Here is a 26,659-nt window from a genome sequence, read left to right on the forward strand (position 1 = left end):
CATGCTTTCCAGGAGCCTATGGTGAGGATGGCCCAACATGCTGTTATCACCACTGCACACACCCACCATGTATTACCTTGGTCCCCAGGAATAGGCCCACACAGCTCATTACCATCACTGGTGCCTGCATATATCACTTGGGGGCTGCTACTGCCATTAAAGATGCCATACACACTGCCCAAAGTCCCAAGGACCTACTCATCCACACAGCTGGCCACTGTCACTGCTGGCATATGAACAAGCTACATGAAAGTCCAAGAATCAGCCTGGCAGGACCTGGTATCAGTGCCAACTATGCTGACTAAGAGCCTAAGGACTGGCATACCACTTGTGCTTCAGGTCCAGTCCAATTGTGATCTCTTTTCCCAGCACAGCCTCACCACAGCCTCCATTAACAACCTCAGCCTGAGGAACTCACAGACACCATGGATTATGGCCAGAAGAATCATACATAGACTACAGTACTGTGCCAAACTAGAATCAAAGCCAAAGCACCCAACCAACACTATAGATATACATACAGTAAATTGTATTTCCCTATGAAAACAAATCCATAAATTTAGAAGAAGCAACTTGGACACTAGTTGTGCAGATATTAATGTATGGACATAAGAAACTTAAAACTGCAAAAAAGAAAGATAACTCTAAAGAAATACAATCACATTCCAGTAAGAGATTCCAAAAAAAAAAAAAAAAAAAAGAATCTATAAAATTTCTGGAAAAGAAAAAAAATAAATTGTCTGGAAAAGAATTAAAAATGATCTCAATGATATACAAGAGAACACAACTAATAGTACAAAAAAAAAATCAGGAAAATAATTCATGATCTGAATGAAAAATTCAACCATGACATAGATACCATAAAAAAAGAACCAAACAGAAATCTTGAAATTGATGAATTCAACGATTGATATAAAAAATACAATTGAGAGTTTCAACTATGGACTATATAAAGCATAAAAAAGAATTTCAGAAACTGAAGACAAATCTTTTAAAATAACTGAGATAAAAATAATAAAGCCTATGTGAAATATGGACACCAAAAGCAATCAAATATTCAAATTTTAGAAGTTCCAGAAGGAGAAAGAGTTGGAAAAAGGAAAAGAAACCCTTTAGAAAAAATGATAGCTGACAAGTTGCCAAGTCTTTCAAGAAATATAGCCATCCAGACACAGAACGCTCAAAGATAACCAAGTAGATTTAACTCACAAAGTCGTTTTCAAGGTGCATTATCAAACTATCAAGAAGTTACACACAATATTAAAAACAGCAAGAAAAAAATCAATTTACATGTTAGAGAATCCCCATCAGACTAACAGCAGATTTCTTAGCAGACGCATTACAGGCATAGGGAGACTGGTATGATATATTCAAAGCACTAGAAACTGGGGTTTTCTAAGTATAAGATCATATCATCAACAAAGAGCAGTGGTTCTCAACCTGTGGGTCACAACCCACAGGAACTGTATTAAAGGGCCTTGGCATTAGGAAGGTCGAAAACCACCTAATTGATCTAGACAGAAAACCAACAAAATGAGATTTAAATCTGGCTTTAGTGCAAATGGACCTAATAGGCATCTACAGAACACTATATCCAACAGCTACAGAATACATATTCTTGTCATAAGCACATAGAATCTTTTCAAGATGGACCACATGCTAGCTAGACCACAAAAAAAGTCTCAACAAATTTTAAAAATGAAAATCATATAAAATATTTTCTCAAACTACACTGGAATAAAACTAGTAAGCAATACCAAGAGAAACTGTGGAAACTATACAAATACAAGTCAATGAAAAGGTATGCTCCTGAAGGACTACTGGATTAATGAAGAAGTTAAGAAGGAAAAAAATGGAAATACAACATACTAAAGTCTATGGAATACAGCTAAAGGAGTGTTAAAAGGAAGTTCAAAGCAATAAATGCTTAGGTAAAAAAGTGAAGATTTCAAAAACAACACCTCAAAGAACAAGAAAAGCAAGAACAAACCAAGCTAATTGTAGAAGGAAAGAAATAATAAAGATCAGAACAGAATTAAGTTAAATTGATACTGAAAGAAAGTACAAAAAAATTGAGATAAGAGGTTGGCTTGTTGAAAAATAAAATCAAACTGCTAACTAGACCAACAAAGAGAGAAAAATCAAACCAATAAAATCAGAAAAAAAAAAGGAGACAATAACACAGAAATATAAAGGATTATTAGTGATTATTACGACAACCCAAACAGTCCCCAGACATTGTTAAATATTCCCAGGAGTGGTTGGGGGGAGGGTGTAAAATCACCCTTATCAAAAATTACTAGTATAAACACATAAATCAATGGAATAGAATAGAGTTCAGACATTGACCCACACATATATGCCAAATTGATTTTCACAGAGGTACAAAGGTAATTCAGTGGAAAAAGGATAGTTTGAAAACAGACAAATATATGCAAAAAATCAAAAATAAAATAAATCCCCCAACCCATACCCAGTTCTGAATTCAAAAATTAACTAGAAATATATCATATACCAGGCGTCCTCAAACTATGGCCACTTGTGGCCCGCCTAGGACTTTTATCTGGCCTGCCAGGTTTTTTGCCACCACTGCCTGTCCTGCTTAGCGGCTGACTCATCCCGGGGCCTACAGTCCTGCCCTCCAACGTCTGAGGGACAGTGAACTGGCCCCCTGTTTAAAAAGTTTAAGGACCCCATCATAGACTTAAACATATAAGCTAAAATTGCTCAATTTTTAAAAGAAAATATGCAATTTAATTGAGCCTAGGTTAGTAATGCAAAGATTTCTCAGACCTGACTTAAAAAGTCGAACTTATGTAATAAATTCCAGTTACAAAAGAGTACATATATATATGTGTATATATGTGTATATATATACATGTATATATATATATATAAATTACACATGTAATTACATATAAATTCTAGAAAAGTTAATCTATAGTGGAGAAGAGCAGATTGGTGGATTCCTGGGACCAGGAAGGGTGACTACAAAGAGAACTTCTCAATGGAGCTATTCTGTAACTTCATTTTGATGGAGATTATGTGACTATATACATTTGCCAAAACTAAGTTGCCATTTAAAATTGGTAATTTTACTGTGTTTAAATTATCCCTCAATATTGTAAATTTAAAAATAACATTTTCAATGGATCAATACATATTAAATATTTTTAAATTAATGTATTAATCATAATACTAATATGAAAAACTTAATTGGTAACTATTAGAGAATGCTGAGGGAATAACTTACTATTTTGATATCTGATAAAGATAAAGAATGAAGCATTTAACTTTTCTCTTCCATACGAATTATACATTAGGGTGACCCCAATAGCAAAGAGGAAAAACTTTTAAGAATTCCAGCTAATGGGTTGGTGCCTGTCGCTCAGTGGTTAGGGCACCAGCCACATAAACCAGGGCTGGCCAGGTTCAAACCCGGCACAAGCCTGCTTAAACAATAATGACGACTACAGCAAAAATATAGCCAGGCATTGTGGTGAGCGCTTATAGTCTTAGCGATTTGGGAGCCTGAGGCAAGAGAATCGCTTAAGCCTAAGAGTCTGAGGTTGCTGTGAACTGTGACGCCACAGCACTTTACCAAGGGTAACATAGTGAGACTCTCTCAAAGAAAAAAAAAACAAAAAGGAATTCCAGCTAACCAATGAAGAAGGTATGATAGCCTGTTACCACATCGCAGCCCTAATAAAATAACAGATGTTGGCTGTGATCATAGATTTGATTAGGCTGCTAAGCCCTGAACCCAGTGATCTACCTTAAACATCACATGAAGAAAAACTTAGCATTATTTGTAACAATACCAATGAAGCATCTTTGCCAAAAGAAAATAATTATTTTTGTTTGTACAAACACACACACACAAATTACTAGTTTGTGGATATGCATAAGAATGAAGAACATGTTAAGAACACCAAAGATAGGCTCGGCGCCTGTGGCTCAAGAACACCAAAGATAGGCTCGGCGCCTGTGGCTCAAGTGGCTAAGGCACCAGCCACATACATTTAAGGTGGCGGGTTCGAATCCAGCCCGGGCCTGCCAAAACAACAATGATGGCTGCAACCAAAAAAAAATAGTCGGGCACTGTGGCAGGCACCTGTGGTCCCAGCTACTTGGGAGGCTGAGGCAGGAGACTCGCTTGAGCCCAGGAGTTGGAGGTTGCTGTGAGCTGTAATGCAATGGCACTCTAACCAGGGGGATAGCTTGAGGCTCTATCTCAAAAAAAAAAGAACACCAAAGATATACAATTGGCACAATTCAGAACATGGGGAAACTCTTCAGGGCAAGAGGTTCAGTTTATTCAACAGAGAAATTTCAAAACAAGTGGGAAAAAGAGAGATGGCTGGAACTTGGATTAAAAAATAGGCATTGCAGCTAGCTTCTCCCAGAGCAGGTGGCCCAAGAGAAAGGGGGCAAAGAAGAAGCCACTACCTTTTACTAACGAGCCACATATCATAACTTCCACCACATTCTATTTATTAGAACCAAGTTACTAAATCCAGCCCACACTGAAGGGGAGGTGAGGATGAAGAGCCACAATTTGAAAAAGGAGCATCAAAGAATTTGCAGATATATTTTTAAAGTACCACATCTTCTTTCCCTCTTTTATTCCTTTTGCTTTCAGATAATTTTTTCTGATAATTGTTTTTGACAACATTTGTTTGTATTATTTGCTAGGGTCTAAATGTATTTGCTGCTCAAAAATTCATAAGTTAGAACTTAAAGGCAAGGGGATTGTATTAAAAGGTAGAGCCTGTGAGGAAAGATTAAATTATGAGATTTCCACTGTCATGAATGGATTAGGGCTCTGATAAAAGAGACTAAAACAGACCAATCTAGTGCCCCTTTTGCCCTTCTATCCCCTTCTGCCTGTGAGGACAAAGCGTTTGTTCCACCCTGGAGGATGCAGCAACAAGAGACCATCTTGGAAACAGAGAGTGAAGCTTTATAAGACACCAAATCTGCCAGCACCTTGATCTTAGAATTCTGAGCTTTCAGAACTATAAGAAATAAATTTCTATTATTTATCAATTACTCAGTCTGCAGTATTTTGTTATAGCATCATAAATGGACTAAGACGGCATCTTTTACCATTGAGCCTTTCTATATAATTGTGGGTGTAGAGTGCTTTTAATGTGCAGCATGGCTATTTTAAAAGTCCAATCTTACGGTCTCTGATTTTCAACAGGTATAATTAATTCATTCATATTGATTACAATTACTGATATTTGGCCTGCTGATTTATTTTGTGTTATTTCCTTTTGATTATTTCCTAAATCCCTTTAAAAAAAAAATCATCAGGTTTTCTTTGTTGTGTTTTTCTTATTTACTGGTTCTAAAGTTATACCATTTGTATTAGTCCACTAAGGCTGTCATAACAAATATCACAGACTAGATGGCCTAAAAAACAGAAATTTATTTTCTTATCATTCCAGAAGCTAAAAGTCTAATATCAAGCTGTTGGCAAGTTTAGTTTCTCCCCAAACCTCTCTTGTTGGCTTGCAGATGGCCTTCCCTTTGTCCACACACATCCTTGGTATCTCTTCTACTACTTATAAGGACAGCAGTCACATTGAATGAAGGACCCACACTAACGGCCTCATTTCACCTTAATTACCTCTTTAAAGGTTCTGTCTCAAAATGTAGTCACCTAGAAGGTTAGGGCTTCAACATGTGAATTGGGAGAAAGGGGATGTATATAATTCAGTCCAAAACACCAGTCATTCCTAATCTTTTGCTGAATATCCTTAAATTCTCAGCATATTCTTATCAAATTCTTTTTCTTTTTTTTAAATTGTTGGGTATTCATTGCGGGTACAAAGAACCAGGTTACATTTCTTGCATTTGTGAGGTATAAAGTCCCTCTTATAATTGTGTCCTGCCCCCAAAAGGTGTGTCACACACTGTGACCCCCCCCACCCCAAATTATTTTTCTGTAAATAACTAGCGTTTAATCAGTATCCACCTATTCTGACTTTTCTTCATTCACTCTTCCTGCTGTAGTATCCCAATTATTCATCCTTGCTTGACGAGGAACACTTTCTCATTCCTAGTATCCTCTTTGTCAGGGCATGGAGAACGTTTGGTGCTCCTCCCAACTTTGGTAGCAGACTTTTCTTCTAGACATTTTGTTTTGGCTTTGTTTCCTCAATCTCATTCTGTTTTATAGTTTCTGGTAGATTCCTCATAGCCTCTGTTCCATCAAACATTTTTGTTTTGAATTTCAGTTATAAATCTTAAAAATATACATATGCATGTATCATCCATCATTTCTAGAGATTTGACACGAGAGAGTGATTTATGTGTACATTCAATCTACTATCTTAAAATAGCAGAGGTACATTTCATTTGGTAGTTAATTCTTTTGACTGGAAAATTCTAATTAGGAGATTAGATTCAAATTCTTAAACTTGAAGTTCAAGCTAGATTCAATTCAGTAAAGGCCAAAAAAGTCCCTCTCTCTCTCTCTTTTTTTTTTTTTGAGACAGTCTTACTTTGTTGCACTAGGTAGAGTGCCATGGCATCACAGCTCACAGCAACCTCAAATTCCTAGGCTCTAGAGATTCTCTTGCCTCAGCCTTCCAAGTAGCTGGGAGTACAGGTGCCTGACACAACACCCAGCTATTTTTAGAGATGAGGTCTCACTCTAGCTTAGGCTGGTCTTGAACTCCGGAGCTCAAGCAATCCACCTGCCTTGGCCTCCCAGTGGGCTGGGATTACAGGCATGAGCCACAGAACCTGGCCCAAATGTCTATATGAAAAAATTTTAAATTGCAATTATAATGTATATAATAAATGGTAAGACTTGTTTCAGAAGTTAACAAGTATAAAACTCCTTTATAAAAGAAAACAGCACAAAGGAAGCAATTCTATGTCAACTGGATCACCAAGTAAGTGCTTAAGAGTGGCAGATGTAAGCCACCCTACAGAAATCATGCCAATGAAAGACAAACTACCCAACAGTATCATGCCAAGGGAAGGCACAGATGGCTGGAGAGCAGCAGCTATAGGTCTTTTTATAGCATTATCAGATGGTACAGTTGACATTCCAACTGGCTGTGTGCCAATGGCCAAGGTAATTAGGGATGTCAACGTGAGAATGTTCAGAAGGCATACTCATCCTCATGCCATCCAGCATGAAGACAGAGAACCAGTCTTGGGTGGCTTTTACACTACAGTGAGTAAAGCAAAATGAGTAGTTTTTATGCTATATTAATAACTAGTTTGGAGAGGTTACCTGAGTTTTCAAAAGCAGAATAATGTCCTAAAGACAAAGAATTAACAGCAGCATTTCAGTGACCACAGAAATTTTCAAACCCATAGTTTCTACCTAAAGAATGTGTAGACAGTAAAAAGTTTAGATCTGTATAAATAAGTGACTTTTTATATTTTTAAAATAATCTCAAAGTTACAAAAAGTTTCAAGTACAAAACAAAGATCATTTTGTTCTGAAGCATTTGAGAGTAAAGTGCCAACGCACTTTTTACTTCTTTAGCATTTCTTTCTTATAAATTAGGCCATTCTCCTACATAACTGCAATCAAACCATCAAAATTACAAAATTAGTATGGATATCATTACTTCTACTTAATCACTGAACTTCAACAATTATTCCAATAATGATTTTCCTAGTACAAAGTTATTTTTCTATATGCATTTAGTTGTTCTATCTCTTTAGTTCACTAAAATTTAGACTATTTTGTTATTTCTTATTCTTACATGAAACTTGGGATTTTTAAAGAGAATAGGCTAGTTATTAGAATATCCCTAAATTTATGTTCAACTGATGCTTCCTAATGACTAAATTCAGGTTATATACTTTCTTGCAGGAATGCCACAGAAATGACAGTACCTCCTATAATGTGTTCTTATATAAGGTGAAAAATTATTTTGATTTGTTCCATCATTGATGGTAGTCACATTGATTACTTGATTACAGATTGTCTACTAGCCTTCTCCACTGCAAAGTTACTCTTTTCCCCTTTGTAAATCATACATATCTTGTGGAGAAGTATTTTGAGGCCTTGTAAATATCCTGTTTCTTATGCAATGTCCCCTCACCAGTTATAGAATCCATATTGATTTTGCTTTATTCATTTATTACTGTGATGTTTGTCAAATTGTGATTTTTCTAATTCTATAATTACTTTCACATTTATTAGCTGGATTTACTTATTTTACTTACTTGTATCATTAAGAACTTATGGTGCCTTATATTATCTGTTATAATCATCCCACACGTTTTGACATATTGTTTCTCATTAAAATTCAAAATACTTCCTAATTTCTTTTATGATTTCTTCTTTAACTCATTAGATTTTTAGAGATGTGTTGTTTGAAAATATTTGGGAAATTCATAGATATCTGGATGTTATTGACTTGTATTTAATTCCTTTGGTATCATATGTTAATCTTCTATAATAGTATGTTAACTTTATTTCATGGACCAGCATATAGTTTGTTTAGTGAATGTGCAACATATATTTGAAAAGAATGTGTTCTTCATTTGTTAAATATAGGTTCAAAATGTCAGGTCAAGTTGGTCCACATATTTTATACATTCATGATTTTTTTTTTTTTTGACTACTTGCTCTGTATACATTATATACTAGGCATTGTGGGTATTACATTGTGAGGAATCTGGATTATAATGTCTTTCTTTCTTTTTCTTTTTTTCTTTTTTTTTTTTTTTTGCAGTTTTTGGGCCAGGTCCGAACCTGCCATCTCTGGTGTATGGGGCTGGCGCCCTGCTCCTTTAAGCCACAGGTGCTGCCCTATAATGTCTTTCTTTAAAGGGTATTGAGTTTTGTCTTAGCAGAGCATTAAGTTAGTGGTGAATCCTTTTGATCCTATCAAATTTGGTTTTATATTCTTTTTAAGGGCAGATCTATTTCAGTGTTGCACATGGTTTTTGGAAACGGTCCTTATTCTTAATGCATTTTTGGTATTTCATATAAATGCTTACTAAGGTTGCTTAAGATTGGCGGAATCAAAATTCCAGTATTTCTCAGAACTGTGAAACCTTTAGCACCTCCATTTAGTTCTCAGTTTCACAGCAGTGGCTTTTTGCTAGGCCTTGTCTACCTATAATCTGGACCTCCATCAAGGACCCAAAGGGGACCACCATGAAGACTTCTGGGTCTCACCTCTTCCTGGAAATTCTCTCTTTCTGGTATTCTATCCCATCAATTCTATATCCTTTATCATCACTGAATTCTGAACACTGATCTCTGGCTCCTTAGCTGAGTTTCATCATTGGCCTCTACTTTTGAATTGTGTGGAGCTCACATGTGCACTTTGTTGTTTTTTTTTTAACTTTTTAAATTTTAATTTAATTTAATTTTTTGTTGTTGCAGTTGGGACGGGACCAGGGCATGAACCCACCACCCTCAACACATGGGGCTGGCACCCCACTCCCTGAGCCATAGGCATCGCTCCAATTTTTTTTTTTCATTTCATAATGTTGGGTATTTTGTTTTGTTTTGTTTTGTTTTGTTTTGTTTTGCAGTTTTTGGCCACAGCAGGGTTTGAACCTGCCACCTCTGGTATATGGGGCCAGCGCCCTACTCTTTGAGCCACACTTTATTTTTTTGAGGATCACAGTCCTATATTGCTTGTTGTCCATTGCTTAAATATAGTTGTCTCACGTGTTTTATAGTAGTTCACTGTTGAAAGCATAGTCTGAAACCAAATTTTCATTAGCTGGAGGAGGAAGATCCCTGTTCCTGCACCAGTAATATTTTAAAACAGTTGAGCCAATGTTAATTATATTATTACTCCACTTTTCTTGGGTCTGAGCAGGAAACAACCCTGAACTCATCAGGACCAATGAGAAGCATATACTTTTCTAAAGGACAGAAACTTGGGGATGGACATTCAAAAATGTGTTGCATCTCTCTAGTTCAAATGATACCCTAAGACTCAACTCCACTTTGTGTTTCCCAAAATGGAGATGGGTTTTCAAAGAGCAAACTTATGGTCCTGGAAGATTATTCAACATAATGTCTGGTATATCTTAAAGGAAATCATACTTAAATTTGTGGAAGTATTGTTCCCTGGAATCAGAAGTGAGGAAACAGAGAAATGGGCAACTGGTGCTACTTTTTTGTGTTCCTTTTTATTGTCACTGCACACAATAGACTTCTGTTGATTTTAATACAGACTAATGTTAAGAATGCCTAATTTGGATGAATTAGCTTAAATTATTCAAGCTAGATCAGATATCATTCAGCAATGAGCAATCTTACTGAAATTTTTATGAATTTCAGGGAAAAAAGAAAAAAACAGCATTCTTAAAACTGCAAAGCTATAAGGAACTTCCAATCTTTAGTTTATATAAGAAAACAGTTTGGTATGAGAAATGGTATAAACTTTAGAGACAAACACTACGAGTATTGAATCAACTCTGATCAGTGTTCCTTATAATCAGTTTTATCAAATATAAAATGGGTATATTGGTTAGAATTATAAAAATGAAATAAGGTCACTTAAATAGAACTCTGGTATAATGCTAGGCACATAGCAGGTGAACAATGAAAGTCAGCTTCTTTAATTTTCTGAGATATAATGATTTTATTATTGATAGCCATAAGGCATGTACTTGAGCAAGACTGTCTATAAATTTAACCAATCATGAACATAAATATCTTCTACTAAGCATTAATAATAATACTTCTAATATTATTACACGGTTAGACTCACATTATTAATCTTCTAAGATTAAAACAATTCTTCAACTTGAAGAGCTGAAAAAAAATTTTATATTCTTGGAAATGAGTTAAAATTTGAGAAAAATCACTGTTTTCCCTCTAGTGCTTTTCCTATAATTGAGTAATAAACTCTAGTACCTACAAAATTTTATATTTCATTTGATTTTAGGCATAAAATTGTTGGCATATCATGCTTAAAAGTAGAGATCTGTGACATTCAGGCTCTTTGTGATTAATAGTTCAGACATAATAGCACATTGCAGAGAGTTATCCAGAATGGGAAAGCAGCTAGTGCCAAGTTTAACATATCATTCACCTTCCAAAAATATGCTACAGAATGTCTGCTTCCAGTTATGGCAGATAAGGTTATAACAGATCAATACTCCAGAAGAGAATAACTAGGAAATCTGGATGAAATGTTTTTTTAATTCTGCCTGAAGACACTGAGAACTACCACAGCAAAAAGTATTTGAGGGACCAAGGTACTAGATAAGCCAGGTAAGGTGGTGCATGCCTGTAATCCCAGCTTTTCAGGAGGCTGAGGTGGGAGGAATCCCACTTAAATCGCTTAATCCCAGGAATTCAAGAGTAGGATAGTAAGACTCCATCTTAACAAAAAAAAAAAAAAAATAGAGAGAGAGAGATACTAGACAGAATAAACACAAATTTTGCCTAGAGAGGTCAAGAAGTAAGCCTGATACTTGGTGCTTCTTTTCCTTTTCAAGGCATTGGCTAATTTATAAATTGATAGCTAAGACACTATGAAACTTAAAGTAGTGACCTAAAAGTTGGGAAGCTATACAGAGCTTTAGGTAGATTCACTGGACAAAGGGCACAAAATTGTATTTCAGGACATGTTGAGGATGAAGGGCTTTCAACTGGGGCTATACCCTTCAAATAAGCATAAAGTGGAATTAAACCAGCTCCCAGACCCAGACAGAAACAATGCCTCAAATAAACTCAATCCTAGAAATTAAGGAGGTCTAACCCTTGCCCTAATTACCTGCCAGAGGAAAAGTAATTTTCCAGAGGAAAATAATATCACATGTAACCTCAAATTATCACATTTTTCAAATGTTATTTCCAACATTTAATTTCAAAAAAAGAAGGATATTAAGACCAAAAGACAAACAAAAAACCCCACAGTAATGACTTCAATAAAAATACCTACTAAAGGCCAGAAGTGAAGAGAATAAAACTACAACGAAGAAATTTAACTAATAAGCCCACAGAAGGGGAAAATAAAATAATGTAAATAATTTTAAAAAGCAAGGAAGGAGAGGATTATGGGAAGATGGCAGAGTAGGAAGAATTAGGGATCTGGATGGTAAAGTTCAGTTAACTTCGGTCAGTGTTGGCTCTTAACACAGTAGCAGATACCCATGTCTCTCCCCAACCTACCCTTGTGCTGGGCAACAGCACATACTTTTGAGAGGAGCTTATGCACAGCTACCTGGAACTAGGATGGGCATGTTGAATACCCTCCAAATATAAGTGATCTGTGCTTTGATTGTGAATTAATACTTCTGATTACAAAGGTGCAAAGAGGCAAGGGGCCATTACTGCTGTACCTCCTCCTTCTTGTTACAAGCCCCTTCCCGTTGGCTGAAGTGACATCCAGTAGATTTAAAGACCTGTACCCTCTCCCTCCTTTCATTTTTATTCTTCTCCCTTTGGGAACCAAACCAGGACACTCAAAAGGAACTACATATATGGAGAAAGTTACAAAGTGGTCACACATTCAAATACCTAGTTTTCAAAAACAAAATCACAAGGTGTGTAATGAAGGAAAGCATAGCCAATTCAAAGGGGGAAAAAAAATCAACAAAAACTGTCCCTTAAAAAAAAGGACTTAATGGCAGATCTGCTAAACAAAGACTTTACAATAGCTTTCTCAAATAGGCCCAGTGGAAATTTGGAGAATGTCAAGGAAAATATGAATGTACAAAATGGAAGTATCTAAAAGGAGATAAAAAGCCTAAAAAGAAACCAGAAAGGAATCCTGGAGCTGAAAAGTACATAGATGGAAATGAAAAATTCACTAGAAGTTTGCAGAAGAAGATTTGAGCAGCCAGAAATAAGGAATAAGTGAATATAGGATAGTAACAATTATCAACCCAAAGAACTGAAAGAAAAAAAGGTTGAAGAAAAGTAAGGGTACTTAAGAGACCTGTGGGACACTATCCAGCTGATCAACAGATGCACTATGATAGTTTCAGAAGGAGAAGAGATGGGAAGAGTCAGAAAAAGTATTTAAAGAAAACAATGCTGAAAACTCCCCAAATCTGATGAAAAACATGATATAAACTCCAAGTAAGATGAATTCAAATTCAGACTAGACATACTATAAACATACTTTCGAAAGACAAATAGAATCTTGAAAGTAATAAAAACAAGGGAATCTTAGATTCTCAGCAGACTCCTTATCAAAAACTTTGGAGGCCAGAAGCTACTATACTCGGCTGATATATTGAAAGTGACAAAAGAAAAAAAAATCATCAAATACGAATCACGTACCTGGCAAAACTGTCCTTCAATTTTGAAAAAAACATGCCTGTAATTCCAGTATTTCACAAAGCCAAGTCAGGAGGATCACTTGAAGCCCAAGAGTTGGAAATCAGTGTGTGCAACAAAGTGAGACAATGTCTCTATAAAAAAAATTTTTAAGAAATCAGCCAGGTGGCTCGGTGCCTGTGGCTCAAGTGGCTAAAGCACCAGCCACATACACCTAAGGTGGGTTCGAATCCAGCCCGGGCCTGCCAAACAACAATGATGGCTGCAACCAAAAAAATAGCCAGGCTCTGTGGCAGGCGCCTGTGGTCCCAGCTACTTGGGAGGCTGAGGCAGGAGACTCGCTTGAGCCCAGGAGTTGGAGGTTGCTGTGAGCTGTGATGCCACAGCATTCTACCCAGGGGGACAGCTTGAGGCTCTGTCTCAAAAAAAAAAAAGAAATCAGCCAGGTGCAGTGACTCCTGGCTCTAATTTTAGCACATGGGGAGGCTAATCCATGAGGATCACATGAGGACCAAAGTTTGCTACTAGCCTGAGCAAAACCAAAACCCCATCTCTATAAAAAGTAGAAAAATTAGCCCATAATACATCTGTAATCCCCAGCTACTTGGGAGATACAGGCCAGGGGAGCAATTAGGCCCAGGAGTGAGAGATGATGACACCATTGTACTCTACCCTGGGTGACAGAGCAAAACCTTATCTCAAAGGAAAAACCCTCAAATCAAAATAGCCAGGCATGGTGGTGTATCCTTATAATCCCAACCACTCAGGTAGCTAAGGCAGGGAGGTATCTGGGTCCAGGAGCTGAATGCTGAAATGAGCTATGATTACACCAACTATACTGCAGCAAGAGTGACAGAGTTAGATGTCTTCCAAAAAAAAAAAAAAAAGGTGAAGGATAAATTAAGTAAATTCCTAGATGAACCTCTGGTGAAGGAGTTTATTAATACTACACCTGCCTTGCAAGATATGTGCAAAGAAGTACTATTGGGTTAAATGAAAGGGTACTAGACAGTAACTCTAAGCCATATAAAGAAAAAAAATTCAACTCAATAAAAGTAACTATATGGTGATTATAAAAGCTTATATTATAACAATGGCTTGTAACTCCACCTTTTTTTTTTGAGACAGAGCCTCACTCTGTCACCTCAACTGAAATGCAGTGATACCATCACAGCTCACTTTTTATTATTTATGTGACTTAAGAGACTAATGCAGTTTTTTAATTATTATTCAAAAATCTAATGTTATTGTAACTCTGATTTGTAACTCCAAATTTTGTTTTTTATAGAAGTGACTAATATATAAAAGAAATATTAATTTATGTTTTGGAGCACACAGTGTATAATGATGTAGTTTTGTGATATCAGCAACCAAAAGGCCTATGGACAGACCTGTAAAGGAGCAGAATTTCTGCTTATTATTGAAGTTAAGATGGTATAAATCCAAATTAGAGTGTTACAACTTTATGGTGTTAAATGTAACGCCCATCATAACCACACACACACACACACAAATCTGTCTAGAATATACACTTTAAAAGGAAAGGAAAAAGGGAAGTAAACATTTCATTACCAAAAAAAAAAGTTAACTAGGCTAACCACAGTGGCTTGTGCCTGTAATTCTGGCACTTTGGAAAGCCAAGGCAGGAGAATTGCTTTAGGCCAGGAATTTGAGACCAGCCTGGATAACATGGCAAGACCCTGTTTCTGAATAAATATAATTTTTTAATTAGCCAAGTATAGTGTTGTACACTTCTACTTAGTTTGTTGTCCAACTACTTGCAAGGCTGAGGGAGGAGATTCACTTGAGACAAGGAGTTTAAGGCTGCGGTGAGTTATGATCCTACCACTACACTCCAGTCTCAGTGACAGGAGTGTAAATCAACTAAACATATAAAAGTCAATAATGCAGAAAATGAGGAAAAAGAAAGGCTATAAGGGGATACAGAAATCAAACAGCCAAATAAAAGAAGTCCTCCTTATCAGTAGTTACTTTGAATATAAGTGAATTAAACTTTCAGTCAAAAGACAGATTAGCAGAATTGATAAATACACATTACTCAATTATATGCTGTCTATAAGATACTCACTATAGACCCCAAAATACAAATAGATTGCAAAAGAGAGGATACAAAGAGATATTCTGTGCAAACAACCAAAAGAGAGAAGGTCGGTTATACTAATAAAAAACAAAACAGAGTTTAAATCAAAAAGGTTACAAAAGATAAAGAACAACATTATAGATTAATAAAAGTTTCAATACAGCAAGGAAATATAACAATAATAAACATTTATGCACCTTATAACAGACCATCAAAATATATAAAGCAAAAGCTGATAGAATTTAAGGAAGTAATAGTCTATAATAAGAGTTAAAGAATTCAATACCCAACCTCAATAATTACTACAACAACCAGACATAAAATAAGAAAATAGAGAACTTAAATAGCATAAGAAATAAATTAGACCTAACAGACATATATAAAACACTCTACCCAACAACATCATACACATTCTCAAGTGCACATAAGACATGTTCCAGGATAGACCATATGTTAGGCTACAAACTAAGTCTCAATAAAATTTAAAAAGACAGATATACAAAGCATCTTCTTCCACAACTATGAGATGAAATTAGAAATCAGTATTAGAAGTAAAATTGGAAAAATCACAAATCTGTGGAAATTAAATAACATTCTCATAAAACTAACACATCAATGAAGAAATCACAGGAGAAACTAGAAAATACTTAAAGACAGACAAAAATGAAAACACAACATACCAAATCATATAGAACACAGCTAAAGCAAAGATAAGGGGAAAATTTATAGTTATAAATGCCTACATTAAAAAACAAAAATATCAAAACAACAATCTAGCTTTAAAACTTAAAGAACTAGAAAAAAAAGAATTCCATCCCAAAATAGCAAAAATAAGAAAGTAATAAAGATTACAGCTGAGATAAACAGAGTAGAGATGAGAAAGATAGTAGAGAAAAATCAATGAAAAAAAAACTGGTTCTTAGGGTGGCACCTGTGGCTCAAGGAGTAGGGTACCAGCCCCATATACCAAAGATGGTGGGTTCAAACCCGGCCCTGGCCAAAAACTGCAAAAAAGAAAAAAAAGGTTCTTGAAAAAGATCAGAAAATTGACAAACTTTTTATTAGATTAAGTAATAAAAAAGATAATACTCAAATTATGAAATCAAGAATGAGAATTGGAACATCAGTACTGATTTTACAGAAATAAAAAGGATAAGAAAATACTGTGAACTGTATGGCAAAAACAACAAATTGAATAACCTGAACTGAACTCCTAGAAACAAAAAGCTCATCATGAAAATTACAAAGAAATTGAAAATCTAAACCTATACATAATGAGATTAAATCAGTCATAAAAAAATATCCTAAAAAGAAAACACATGTGCCTGACAGTTCTACTGGTGAGTCTTACCAAACATTAAAAAGAAAAATAAAAATCCCAATCCATTTCAAACTTTCACAAAAGTTGAAGAAGAAGGAATCCTTCCTAACTTATTCTATAAGGCCAGCATTACCCCTAATACCAAAGCTAGACAAAAGCATTACAAGAAAACTACAAACTAATTTCTTTTATCAAATTAATGCAAAAATCCTCAACAAAATACTAACAAACCAAATTCAGGAGCGTATTAAAATGATTACAAACCACCACTAAGTGGGATTTATCAGCAAAGATGGTTCCACATTTGAAAATGGAGAGGAGGTGAAGTAAGATGGTTGAATAGAACCTTCTAGTGATCATCCTCTTCAAGAAACACCCAGAACAACTTTCTACACAATAAAGCATCATTATAAGAATGAAAAACCCAGACAAATGTGAGCAAGATGGTAGCTAAGTAACAGCTTCTTTGCAACCGGGAGTGGTGAGATTGCGGGGAGAGAAGACTCCAGGTATCTCTGGCATGTGGACTCTGACCAGAAACATCCCCTTGCAGACTAAGGGAGACACTGAGAGACTACTGGACCCCGGGAGGAAGAAAAAAGCAGTGGAGAAGTAGGAAGTAGTTGCATTAGGTCTGAGGCTGCTGCAGCTGTAGCTACAACAGCACCAAGATTGCAGACAGGGAAGGCCTTCCCTGTGGGTTGTTTTGTTTTGTTGGACTTGGGCACTCAGTTGAATTACCTTGGGAGAACTTGGGTGAGAGTGCGGGTGACTTTAAGTGTTGTCAGGGTACAGGACTGAGCCACTGGGCCGGAATGGAGCTAATATTGTTCAGCTGTGGGCCAAGCACACAGCCATTGTGGGAGAACTGCCCTGCAGGCTCCACCCTCAGGGTTGCAGAATGAGTCTTAGGCAGGAAGATCTTGGGCGAGTGATCTATTGACTGTGAGCAGAGCCAAAGGCCAGGACTGAGATGGTGGGGAAAAAGAGCGCAACTTTCAGTGTTTGGCAGTAGGAAGGCTGCCTTGCAGCCTTGACCCTGAGGAACATAAAGTGAGGCTGGTTTTGGTGCATCAGATAAGCAGGCAGCCACTTCAGAAGAGATCCCAGTGACAAGTACTTTCCCTTCTTGCTCTTGAATCTTCACATCCTTTTAGTCCAGTACCAAAAGGATTCATCAAAACCTTAGGTCAGAGTCATGGTAACTTAAAGAGTAAAAGGAAGTGAAAGAAAAATTAGGGCAAGAAAACAGATAAAAGAAAACAGTCTTGACAAAGAATCAGCAGAAAAATCCTGGCAACATGAACAACCAGTTCAGAGCAACCCCCTCAAGGGACCATGAGATAGCTACTGCAGATTCCACCTATATAATGTTAGAAATGATGTTGTGGGAAGATGAGGCCCAACGGAGAGAAAGAGCACCCAAACACCATGTTTATAAGAGGAAGGGCTTTACTCATCGGCCGGGAGCTTACAGCATAGATTTCCAAATGGCCACGCTCTCCAACTGGCTTGGTCTTTCTCCTTTTATTGACAGTCAAGAAGTTCCACCCCACAGGTACTCTTCCCATTGGCCAGTTTGAATCAAGTGGGAGATGCTAGTCCAGCCTCTACAGAACTACAGGATTTCACAGAACTTGGAAATTTCCAGGTTCCAGGAAGTTAAGTCTACAAATTCCCAAGAGCTGAGTCACCCTGGAGAGGACCCTGCAGGTGCATCTTTGTGGTCTCCCTGAGAAGACTTGTTCTCCCAGACCTCACCTTCTCAGGTATCCTCTCTCAATGACAGAAGGGGAATTTAAAATACAGATGATAAGAACAATAAAGGAAATTGCTGAGAAAGTCGAAAATGACCAAAAGGAAATCCAAAACCAGAATCAAATAAGAGATGAACACTATGAGAATATAGAAAAGATATAGCAGAGCTGAAGGAATTGAAGCAGTCAAATAGGGAACTTAAAGATGCAGTAGAAGGTATCATTAACAGATTAGACCATGCAGAAGAAAGAATCTCAGAGGTAGAAGACAAAGCTCTTGAGATAATTAAGATAGTTAAAGAGGCAGAAAAAAACAGAGAGAAAGCAAATGTTCATTGGCAGAATTATGGGACTTTGTGAAGTGTTCAAACATACGAGATAGAGGTATTCTAGAAAGGGAAGAAGAATGCCCCAGAGGGATGAAAGCCATACTAGAGAATATTATAAATGAAAGTTTTCCAAATATCACCAAAGATTCTGACACACTCCTTTCAGAGGGATATCGGACCCCAGGTCACCTCAACTCAAATAGAGCTTCTCCAAGACACATTGTGATGAACCCGTCTGAAGTCAAGACAAAAGAAAAGATTTTGCAAACTGCCAGGAGTAAGTGCCAATTGACCTACAGGGGCAAATCCATCATGGTGTCTGCAGACTTCTCTAATGAAACTTTTCAAGCCAGAAAAGATCATCTACCTTTAATCTACTTAAACAAAACAATTTCCAGCCCAGAATTCTATGTCCTGCTAAGCTATGCTTTAAAATTGATGGTGAAATCAAATCTTTTACTGATATGCAAACACTGAGGAAATCTGCCACAAGACCAGCTCTATAGGAACTACTTCAACCTGTTCTACACACTAACCATCACAATGGACCACCAGCTAAGTAAGCACCCAGAAATTAAAGGACAGACCCTAGCTTCCACAATGATGCAAAAGATAAAACTAAGCCATGGACTTTCACAAAATAAGATGAATACAACACTACTACACTTATCAATTATCTCAATGAAGAGGCATAGACTGGCTGATTGGATTAAAAAACACAATCCATCCATTTGCAGTCTGTAGGAAACACACCTAGCCTCAAAAGACAAATTAAAACTCAGAGTGAAGAGCTGAAAAACAATTTTTCAGGCAAACAGAATTCAGAAGAAAAGAGGGGTTACAATCTTATTTTCAGATACAAGTGGATTTAAAGCAACTAAAGTCAAAACAAATGGACATTTCATATTGGTCAAGGGAAAAACACAAGACATTTCAATTCTAAATATTTATGCACCCAACTTAAATGCTCCCAGATTCTTGAAACAGACATTATTCAGTCTGAGCAATATGATATCCTATAACAACATAATAACAGGAAACTTTAACACTCCTCTTACAGAGCTGGACAGATCCTCTGAACAGAAATTAAACAAAGATATAGGGACTTAAATAAGACTCTGGAACAAATGTGCTTGATAGACACATATAGAACATTTCATCCCCAAACTAAAGAATATACATTCTTCTCATCGGCCTCTGGAACATTCTCCAAAATTGATCATATCCTAGGACACAAAACAAACCTCAACAGAATCAAAAGAATTGAAATTTTCCCTTGTATCTTCTCAGACCACAAGGCACTAAAGGTGGAACTCAACTCCAAGAAAAATGTTCAATCCCACACAAAGGCATGGACCTTAAACAACCTTATGCTGAATGACAGTTGGGAAATCATTAACTTTCTCGAGCATAACAAAATGAAGACACAAGCTACCAAAACCTGTGAGATATAGCAAAAGCAGTCCTGAGAGGAAAATTTATCACTTTAGATGTCTACATCTGAAAAACAGAAAGAGAGTGTATCAACAAACTCACAAGCCATCTTATGGAACTGGAATAAAAACAATCTAAGCCCAACCCAGCAGAAGAAAAGAAATATCCAAAATGAAATCACTGATTAATGAAATTGAAAACAAAAGAATCATTCAGAAAATTAATGAAACAAGGAATTGGGTTTTGAAAAAATAAATAAAATAGATAAACTTTTGGCCATATTAACTAGAAATAGAAAAGTAAAATCTCTAATAACCTCAATCATAATGATAAAGGGGAAATAACAACTGATGCCACAGAGATACAAGCAGTCATCTTTGAATACTACAAGAAACTCTATGCCCAGAAATTTGAAAATGTGAAGGAAATGGATCAATATTTGGAATCACACCCTTTCCCTAGACTTAGCCAGAAAGAAACAGATATCCTGAACAGACCAATTTCAAGCATTGAGATCAAAGAAACAATAAAAATTCTCCCAACAAAAATATTTCCTCGTCTGGATGGTTTCACACCAGAATTCTATCAAACCTTCAAAGAAGAACTTATTCCAATACTGCAAAAATTATTCAAAAAAATTGAGGAGGAAAGAATCTTCTCCAACATACTCTACGAAGCAAACATCACCCTGATACCAAAACCAGGAAAAGATCCAACTAAAAAGGAGAACTTCACACCAATATCATTTATGAATATAGATGCAAAAATTCTCAACAATATCCTAGCCAATAGGTTACAGCTTACAGGTAAAAAAGTCGGTTTTCATCTCAGAGATGCAAGGCTGGTTTAATATATGCAAGTCCATAAACTTTATTCACTGTATCAACAGAAGCAAAAACAAAGACCATATGATCCTTTCAATAGATGCAGAAAAAGCATTTGATAAAATTGAGCATCCTTTTCTAATTAGAACACTGAAGACTACAGGCATAGGTGGCACATTTCTTAAACTGATTAAAGCTATCTATGACAAACCCACAACTCATATTTTACTGAATGGAGTAAAACTGAAAGCTTTTCCTCTTAGAACTGGAACCAAATAAGATCCTCTATTGCCACTACTATATTCAGCATAGTCCTGGAGGTTCTAGCCAATACAATCAGGCAAGAGAAGGAAATAAAGGACATCCAAATGGGAGCAGAGGAGGTCAAACTTTCCCTTTTTGCTGATGATATGATCTTATACTTAGAGAACCACAAAGACTCAACCACAAGACTCCTGGGAATCATCAAGAAAGACAGTAATGTCTCAGCATATAAAATCAATGTCCACAAGTCAGTAGCCTTTGTATGCACCAATAAAAGCCAAGATGAGAGGCTAATAAGGACACAACTCCCTTCACTATAGCTTCAAAGAAAATTAAATACCTAGGAATATACCTAACAAAAGAGGTAAAGGATCTCTGTAAGGAAAATTATGAAACTCTAAGAAAAGAAATAGCACAGGATATTGACAAATGGAAGAACATACCATGCTCATGACTGGGAAGAATCAACATTGTTAAAATGTCTATACTTCCCAAAGCAATCTACAGATTCAATGCCATCCCTATTAAAATACTGACATCGTACTTTCAAGACTTGCAGAAAATGATTCTTAATTTTGTATGAAACCAGAAAAATCCCCCTATGGCTAAGGCAGTTCTTAGTAATTAAAAAAAAAAAAAAAAAAGCCAGGGCATCAGCCTACCATGCTTTAGGCTGTACTACAAGGCCATAGTGGTCAAAACAGCATGGTACTGGCACAAAAATAGACATGGACATTTGGAATCAAATAGAAAACCAGGAAAGGAAACTAACATCTTCAGCCACCTAATCTTTGATAAACCAAACAAAAACATAAGACTGGGAGAAAGAATCCGTGTTCAACTAATGGTGCTTGGAGAACTGGATATCCACATGTAAAAGGCTGAAACTGGACCCGCACCTTTCTCCACTCACAAGAATTGATTCAAGATGCATAAAAGACCTAAATTTAAGGTGTAAAACAATAAAAATTCTCAAAGAAAGCATAGTAAAAACATTTGAAGATATCAGCCTGGGGAAAGACTTTATGAAGACTTCTGTGGCAAATGTAACAACAACAAAAATAAACAAATAGGACTTAATTAAACTGAAAAGTTTCTGTACAGCTAAGGAGACAAAAACCAAGCAAATAAGACAACCTACACAATGGGAAATGATATTTGCATATTTTGAATCAGACAAAAGCTTGATAACTAGGATCTGTAGAAAACTCAAATGAATCCACATGAAAAAAGTTAACAGCCCCATATATCAATGGGCAAGAGAGAGGAATAGGACCTTCTCTAAAGAAGAAGGCGAATGGCTAGTGAACATATGAAAAAATGCTCATTGTCCCTAATTATTAGAGAAATGCAAATAAAAACCACCCTGAGATATCATCTAACCCCAGCAAGAATGGCCCACATTTACACTGCTGGTGAGACTGCAACGTAATACAACATTTTTGAAAGGAAGTATGGAGAACCCTCAAAGAACTCAAGCTAGCCCTCCCATTTGATCCTGCAATCCCATTACTGGGCATCTACCCAGAAGGAAAAAAATCCTTTTACCATAAGGACACTTGCACTAGTCTTTATCACAGCTCAATTTATAATCACCAAAATGTGGAAATAGTCTAAATGCCCACCAACCCAGGAATGGATTAACAAACTGTGGTAATGTATACCATGGAATACTATTCAGCCACTAAAAATGATGGAGAATTGGCTGGCACCTGTAGCTCAGCAGCTAGGGCGCCAGCCATTGGAACTGGCGGGTTTGACTCCAGCCCAGGCCTGCCAAACAACAACTACCACCAAAAAAACCAAAAACAGCCGGGCACTTTGTTGGGCACCTGTAGTCCCAGCTACTTGAGAGGCTGAGGCAAGAGAATCACTTAAGCCCAAGAGTTTGAGGTTGCTGTCAGCTGTGATGCCATGGCTCTCTACCCAGAGTGACAGCTCTGGACAGCTCTGGTAATAAGATGGAGATTTTACATCCTTTGTATTAACCTGGGTGGAAGATGGAACACATTATTATTATTAAGATGGAAGATGGAACACATTATTAACCTGGGTGGAAGTAGAACACATTATTCCTAGTAAAGCATCACAAGAATGGAGAAGCAAGAATCCTATGTACTCAATTTTGATATGAGGACAATTAAGGACCTAGTATATGGTGGAAGGTGGGGGCAGGGGAGAACAGAGAGAGAAGGTGGGAAGGGGGTAGTGGGAGAAAGGGAGAGCAGAGAGAGGGAAGGAGGGAGGGAGTGGGGGGTCTTGGGGTGTGACACACCTTTTGGGGCAGGATACAATTATAAGAGGGACTTTACCTAACAAATGTAACCAGTATAACCTAGTTTCTGGCACAATCCTCAACAATAAAAAAAATAATAATAAATAATCAAAGCAGTAGAAATTACAGAATGTAGTATCTTGAGAGATAGAGATTCTGCCAATTTAAATACTCATCTCCTTAGTTCTTGGCAAAAAAAAAAAAAAAAGATCTAGACTATAGACATATAAAATAAGGAAATATAAAGAAAAATCTACTTTTAGATTGGTAAGTGGCAGGGATGAGGAGGAAATAAAGAAGGAAAGTCAATGGGGTAATAAAATCTAAAAGGTTTTATAATTAAATTTCTAACATGGTGATGGCTGCATGTATAGATTTTAATGAAAATAACCAAACCTTCCTCAATATACTAATATTCCTATTTGATATAAGAAAATACAGATGAAAAACAGCAGAATGTTCATACTTTTGAAACTAATTGGAAAGATTTTTCATGATCAATGAAAGCACAATTTAATTGAATGATACATATTTAGAATTTAAATATCAAATTCAATCCAAAGACAATTGATTTAATGTGATGAATCCATAATAATATCTAAAACATCAAGGCTTAATTTAAACTACAAAAAGTCTTCATTGTGCAAGAGATTCAGGTAAAAGAAACTTCTAGGTGTTTTTCTTGCCTTCAAGAAGATTTTTCTTTATTGCTTCTGAATTTCCATTATTCAGGATTTCTTGATACCCTGGTTTTTCAACATATGCTAATGCTGTCTACCTATATGCTGGGAAACCAGCAAAGGACCCTGACTTTGTTCATCTGACTTCATTGTGGAATTATGGTGCAAGATTTTAGAAAACAAGAACCTGATACAAGCCCTAAGGTCTGTGAGGAACTGGTCAATTTTATTGTTCTGAAGCTAGTAAGTGGTAAAAACAGACTGCACATGAAGTTAGCCTCTTGGATTCACTTTGTGCTGTGATTAATTTAAAAATACATGTGATATGGGATGTAACCATTATCCTAAGTGAAGTATCTCAAGAATGGAAAAACAAACACCACATGTACTCTAATGGAACTAACCAATGGGAACACATGGGCACAGAAGGAAATAAAAGTTGTTGGATATCAAGCAGCAGGGAGGGGAAAGAAGGGAAAGGGGCAAAAACCTACCTAACGGTTATAGCATTACAACCTGACTCAAGCATTACAAAAGCTACCCTTGCAGCAAAAACACCTGCACCCACTTAATATTCTGAAATAAAAAATAAAATTAAAAAAATAATAAATACATGTGATTTGGGAGGCTGAGGTGGGAAAAATCACTTAAAGCCAGGAGTTCAAAACCAGCCTGAGCAACACAGGGAGACCCCCATCTCCACAAAAAAACTAAATTATTAGCTAGGTGCAGTGGCATGTGCCTGTAGTCCCAACTACTTGGATGTTAAGGTGGGAGGAGGGTTTGAGCCCAGGAGTTCTTACTGTGCCACTGTAACAACCTTGCCCAGGTGACAAAGCAAGACCTTGTCTCTAAATAAATATGTACATACATTTAAAAAAATACATGTAAGAATATTTATGATTTGTTTCTTCTCATTAAAATCCAAGGGACAAACTAAGCACATTCAAAATCTGAGGGACATTTTTCCCTTTCCTGGCTTCTGTAGCTGTACAGAGAATGGATTAGAAAGACATTTAAGCTTATTAGATAGAAAGGTGTCATACCCACACGTCAAGGTACATGAGGAAAAAAGTTCTCAAGAATTATAAATTCTCAGAAAACACAAAAGATTCTTTGGGCCTTGGCAAGGAAAATGTCAACAAGTCAAAGGATGCTAGATAGCTATTGACCAGTTTCATGAAGGCAAAGCTGAAAGCCAAGATGGAATAATGCTTTCCCACTATGTGTCTAAGGCTACAAATGACACTAATCCTTTTTAATGGTCACAAAAGCTGACAACTTACTCAGCCTTAGAACTGAAGGCACAAAAATCATCTCTGGAAATGACTCACCATAAACAGGTCACGAGCACCAATGTCAATAGCTAAGAGAAATGCCTTTTCAAATCTTTGGTACCTATAAGGAAGAAAAGAAATGTATGTTAGTTATGAATAAAATTACATAAGAGGAGCTTGTTGTTTAATGTATTTATGTAATACTGTTTTTATTACGCTGATGGGAAAAATATTTTTAAACAAGGGATTTGACCTGCTAGGATCTCCCATATAGGAAATGTATTGTACTTAGTAGCTGAGGTACAGAGCCTGTGGAGGCCAAATAAGCATAACCCTAAGCTCAGAATATGTTTTTTCTAAAACATAATTTTAGTGTGTTTTAGAAAAGTATAAGAATATGTAGAACATAATAGGAAAAGAAAATTGATAAATCATAGTTATACATTATACTTTTTTGTTTCTTAGGTAAAATTTGAGAAGTCAAATGCTATATTATTAGAAAAGTTTCATATTTGTGAATTTTGAAAAAAATACATTCCAGGATGTTGTAAAATGACAATATAAATGGCTGTTAAATTTCTATAAAAACATTACTTTTCTACTCATTTTTATAATCATATTCTTTCTCTGAAGTATTATTTTGACAATTTTTGTGGAAAGTTTAATTTTAGACTAAGACACATGAAAACACTGACAACTTAAACTAATTACCTTTATAGAAAGTTTAAGATCATAGGGGAATATCATGTCATGAAGATATACTTGGCACAAGTTTTGGAATGAAAGATCATCTTTTAATCTAAATCCTAATGTTAGATCTGTCAGTGTTTCTCTCTATAAATAAGCAAATAAATAACAAAGTCACTTCCATTCTCGATCTTATGTTGTAAACTATGGTGGCAGAGATACAATGAGATTTCAAATATAAATATGTATGGAATATTAATTATTATAACAGATCATATATATTAGTGAAATAGCTGAAATAAGTAAAATCCCAACAGATAAGGCTTGTTAATATTATATATGAGCTTCTAGGCCTAGAACTTGAAACACTTGCACAATTTCCATGTTATGTTTGATGACTATTACCTCTGTCTCCTCCTTGTTCCTTTTTATAGTGTTTCCAGTATTTGTTTGAATTCCTCTCAGTTATA

The 26,659-nt window shown here is 36.2% G+C and overlaps 1 protein-coding gene across 1 annotated transcript in view; it reads right to left on the reverse strand.

The window, feature by feature from the left end:
- WDPCP (WD repeat containing planar cell polarity effector) overlaps positions 1 to 26,659 on the reverse strand; it is a 375,892-nt gene that overhangs the window by 136,131 nt on the left and 213,102 nt on the right. The window contains exon 13 of the mRNA XM_023512057.1: positions 25,560 to 25,623. Within this exon, the coding sequence (XP_023367825.1) occupies positions 25,560 to 25,623 (64 nt within the window). The remainder of the gene's footprint in view (positions 1 to 25,559; positions 25,624 to 26,659) is intronic.

Source organism: Otolemur garnettii, unplaced genomic scaffold, assembly GCF_000181295.1.
Source record: "Otolemur garnettii isolate 467f Iridium unplaced genomic scaffold, OtoGar3 scaffold00024, whole genome shotgun sequence".
Taxonomy (NCBI): Eukaryota; Metazoa; Chordata; class Mammalia; order Primates; family Galagidae; genus Otolemur; species Otolemur garnettii.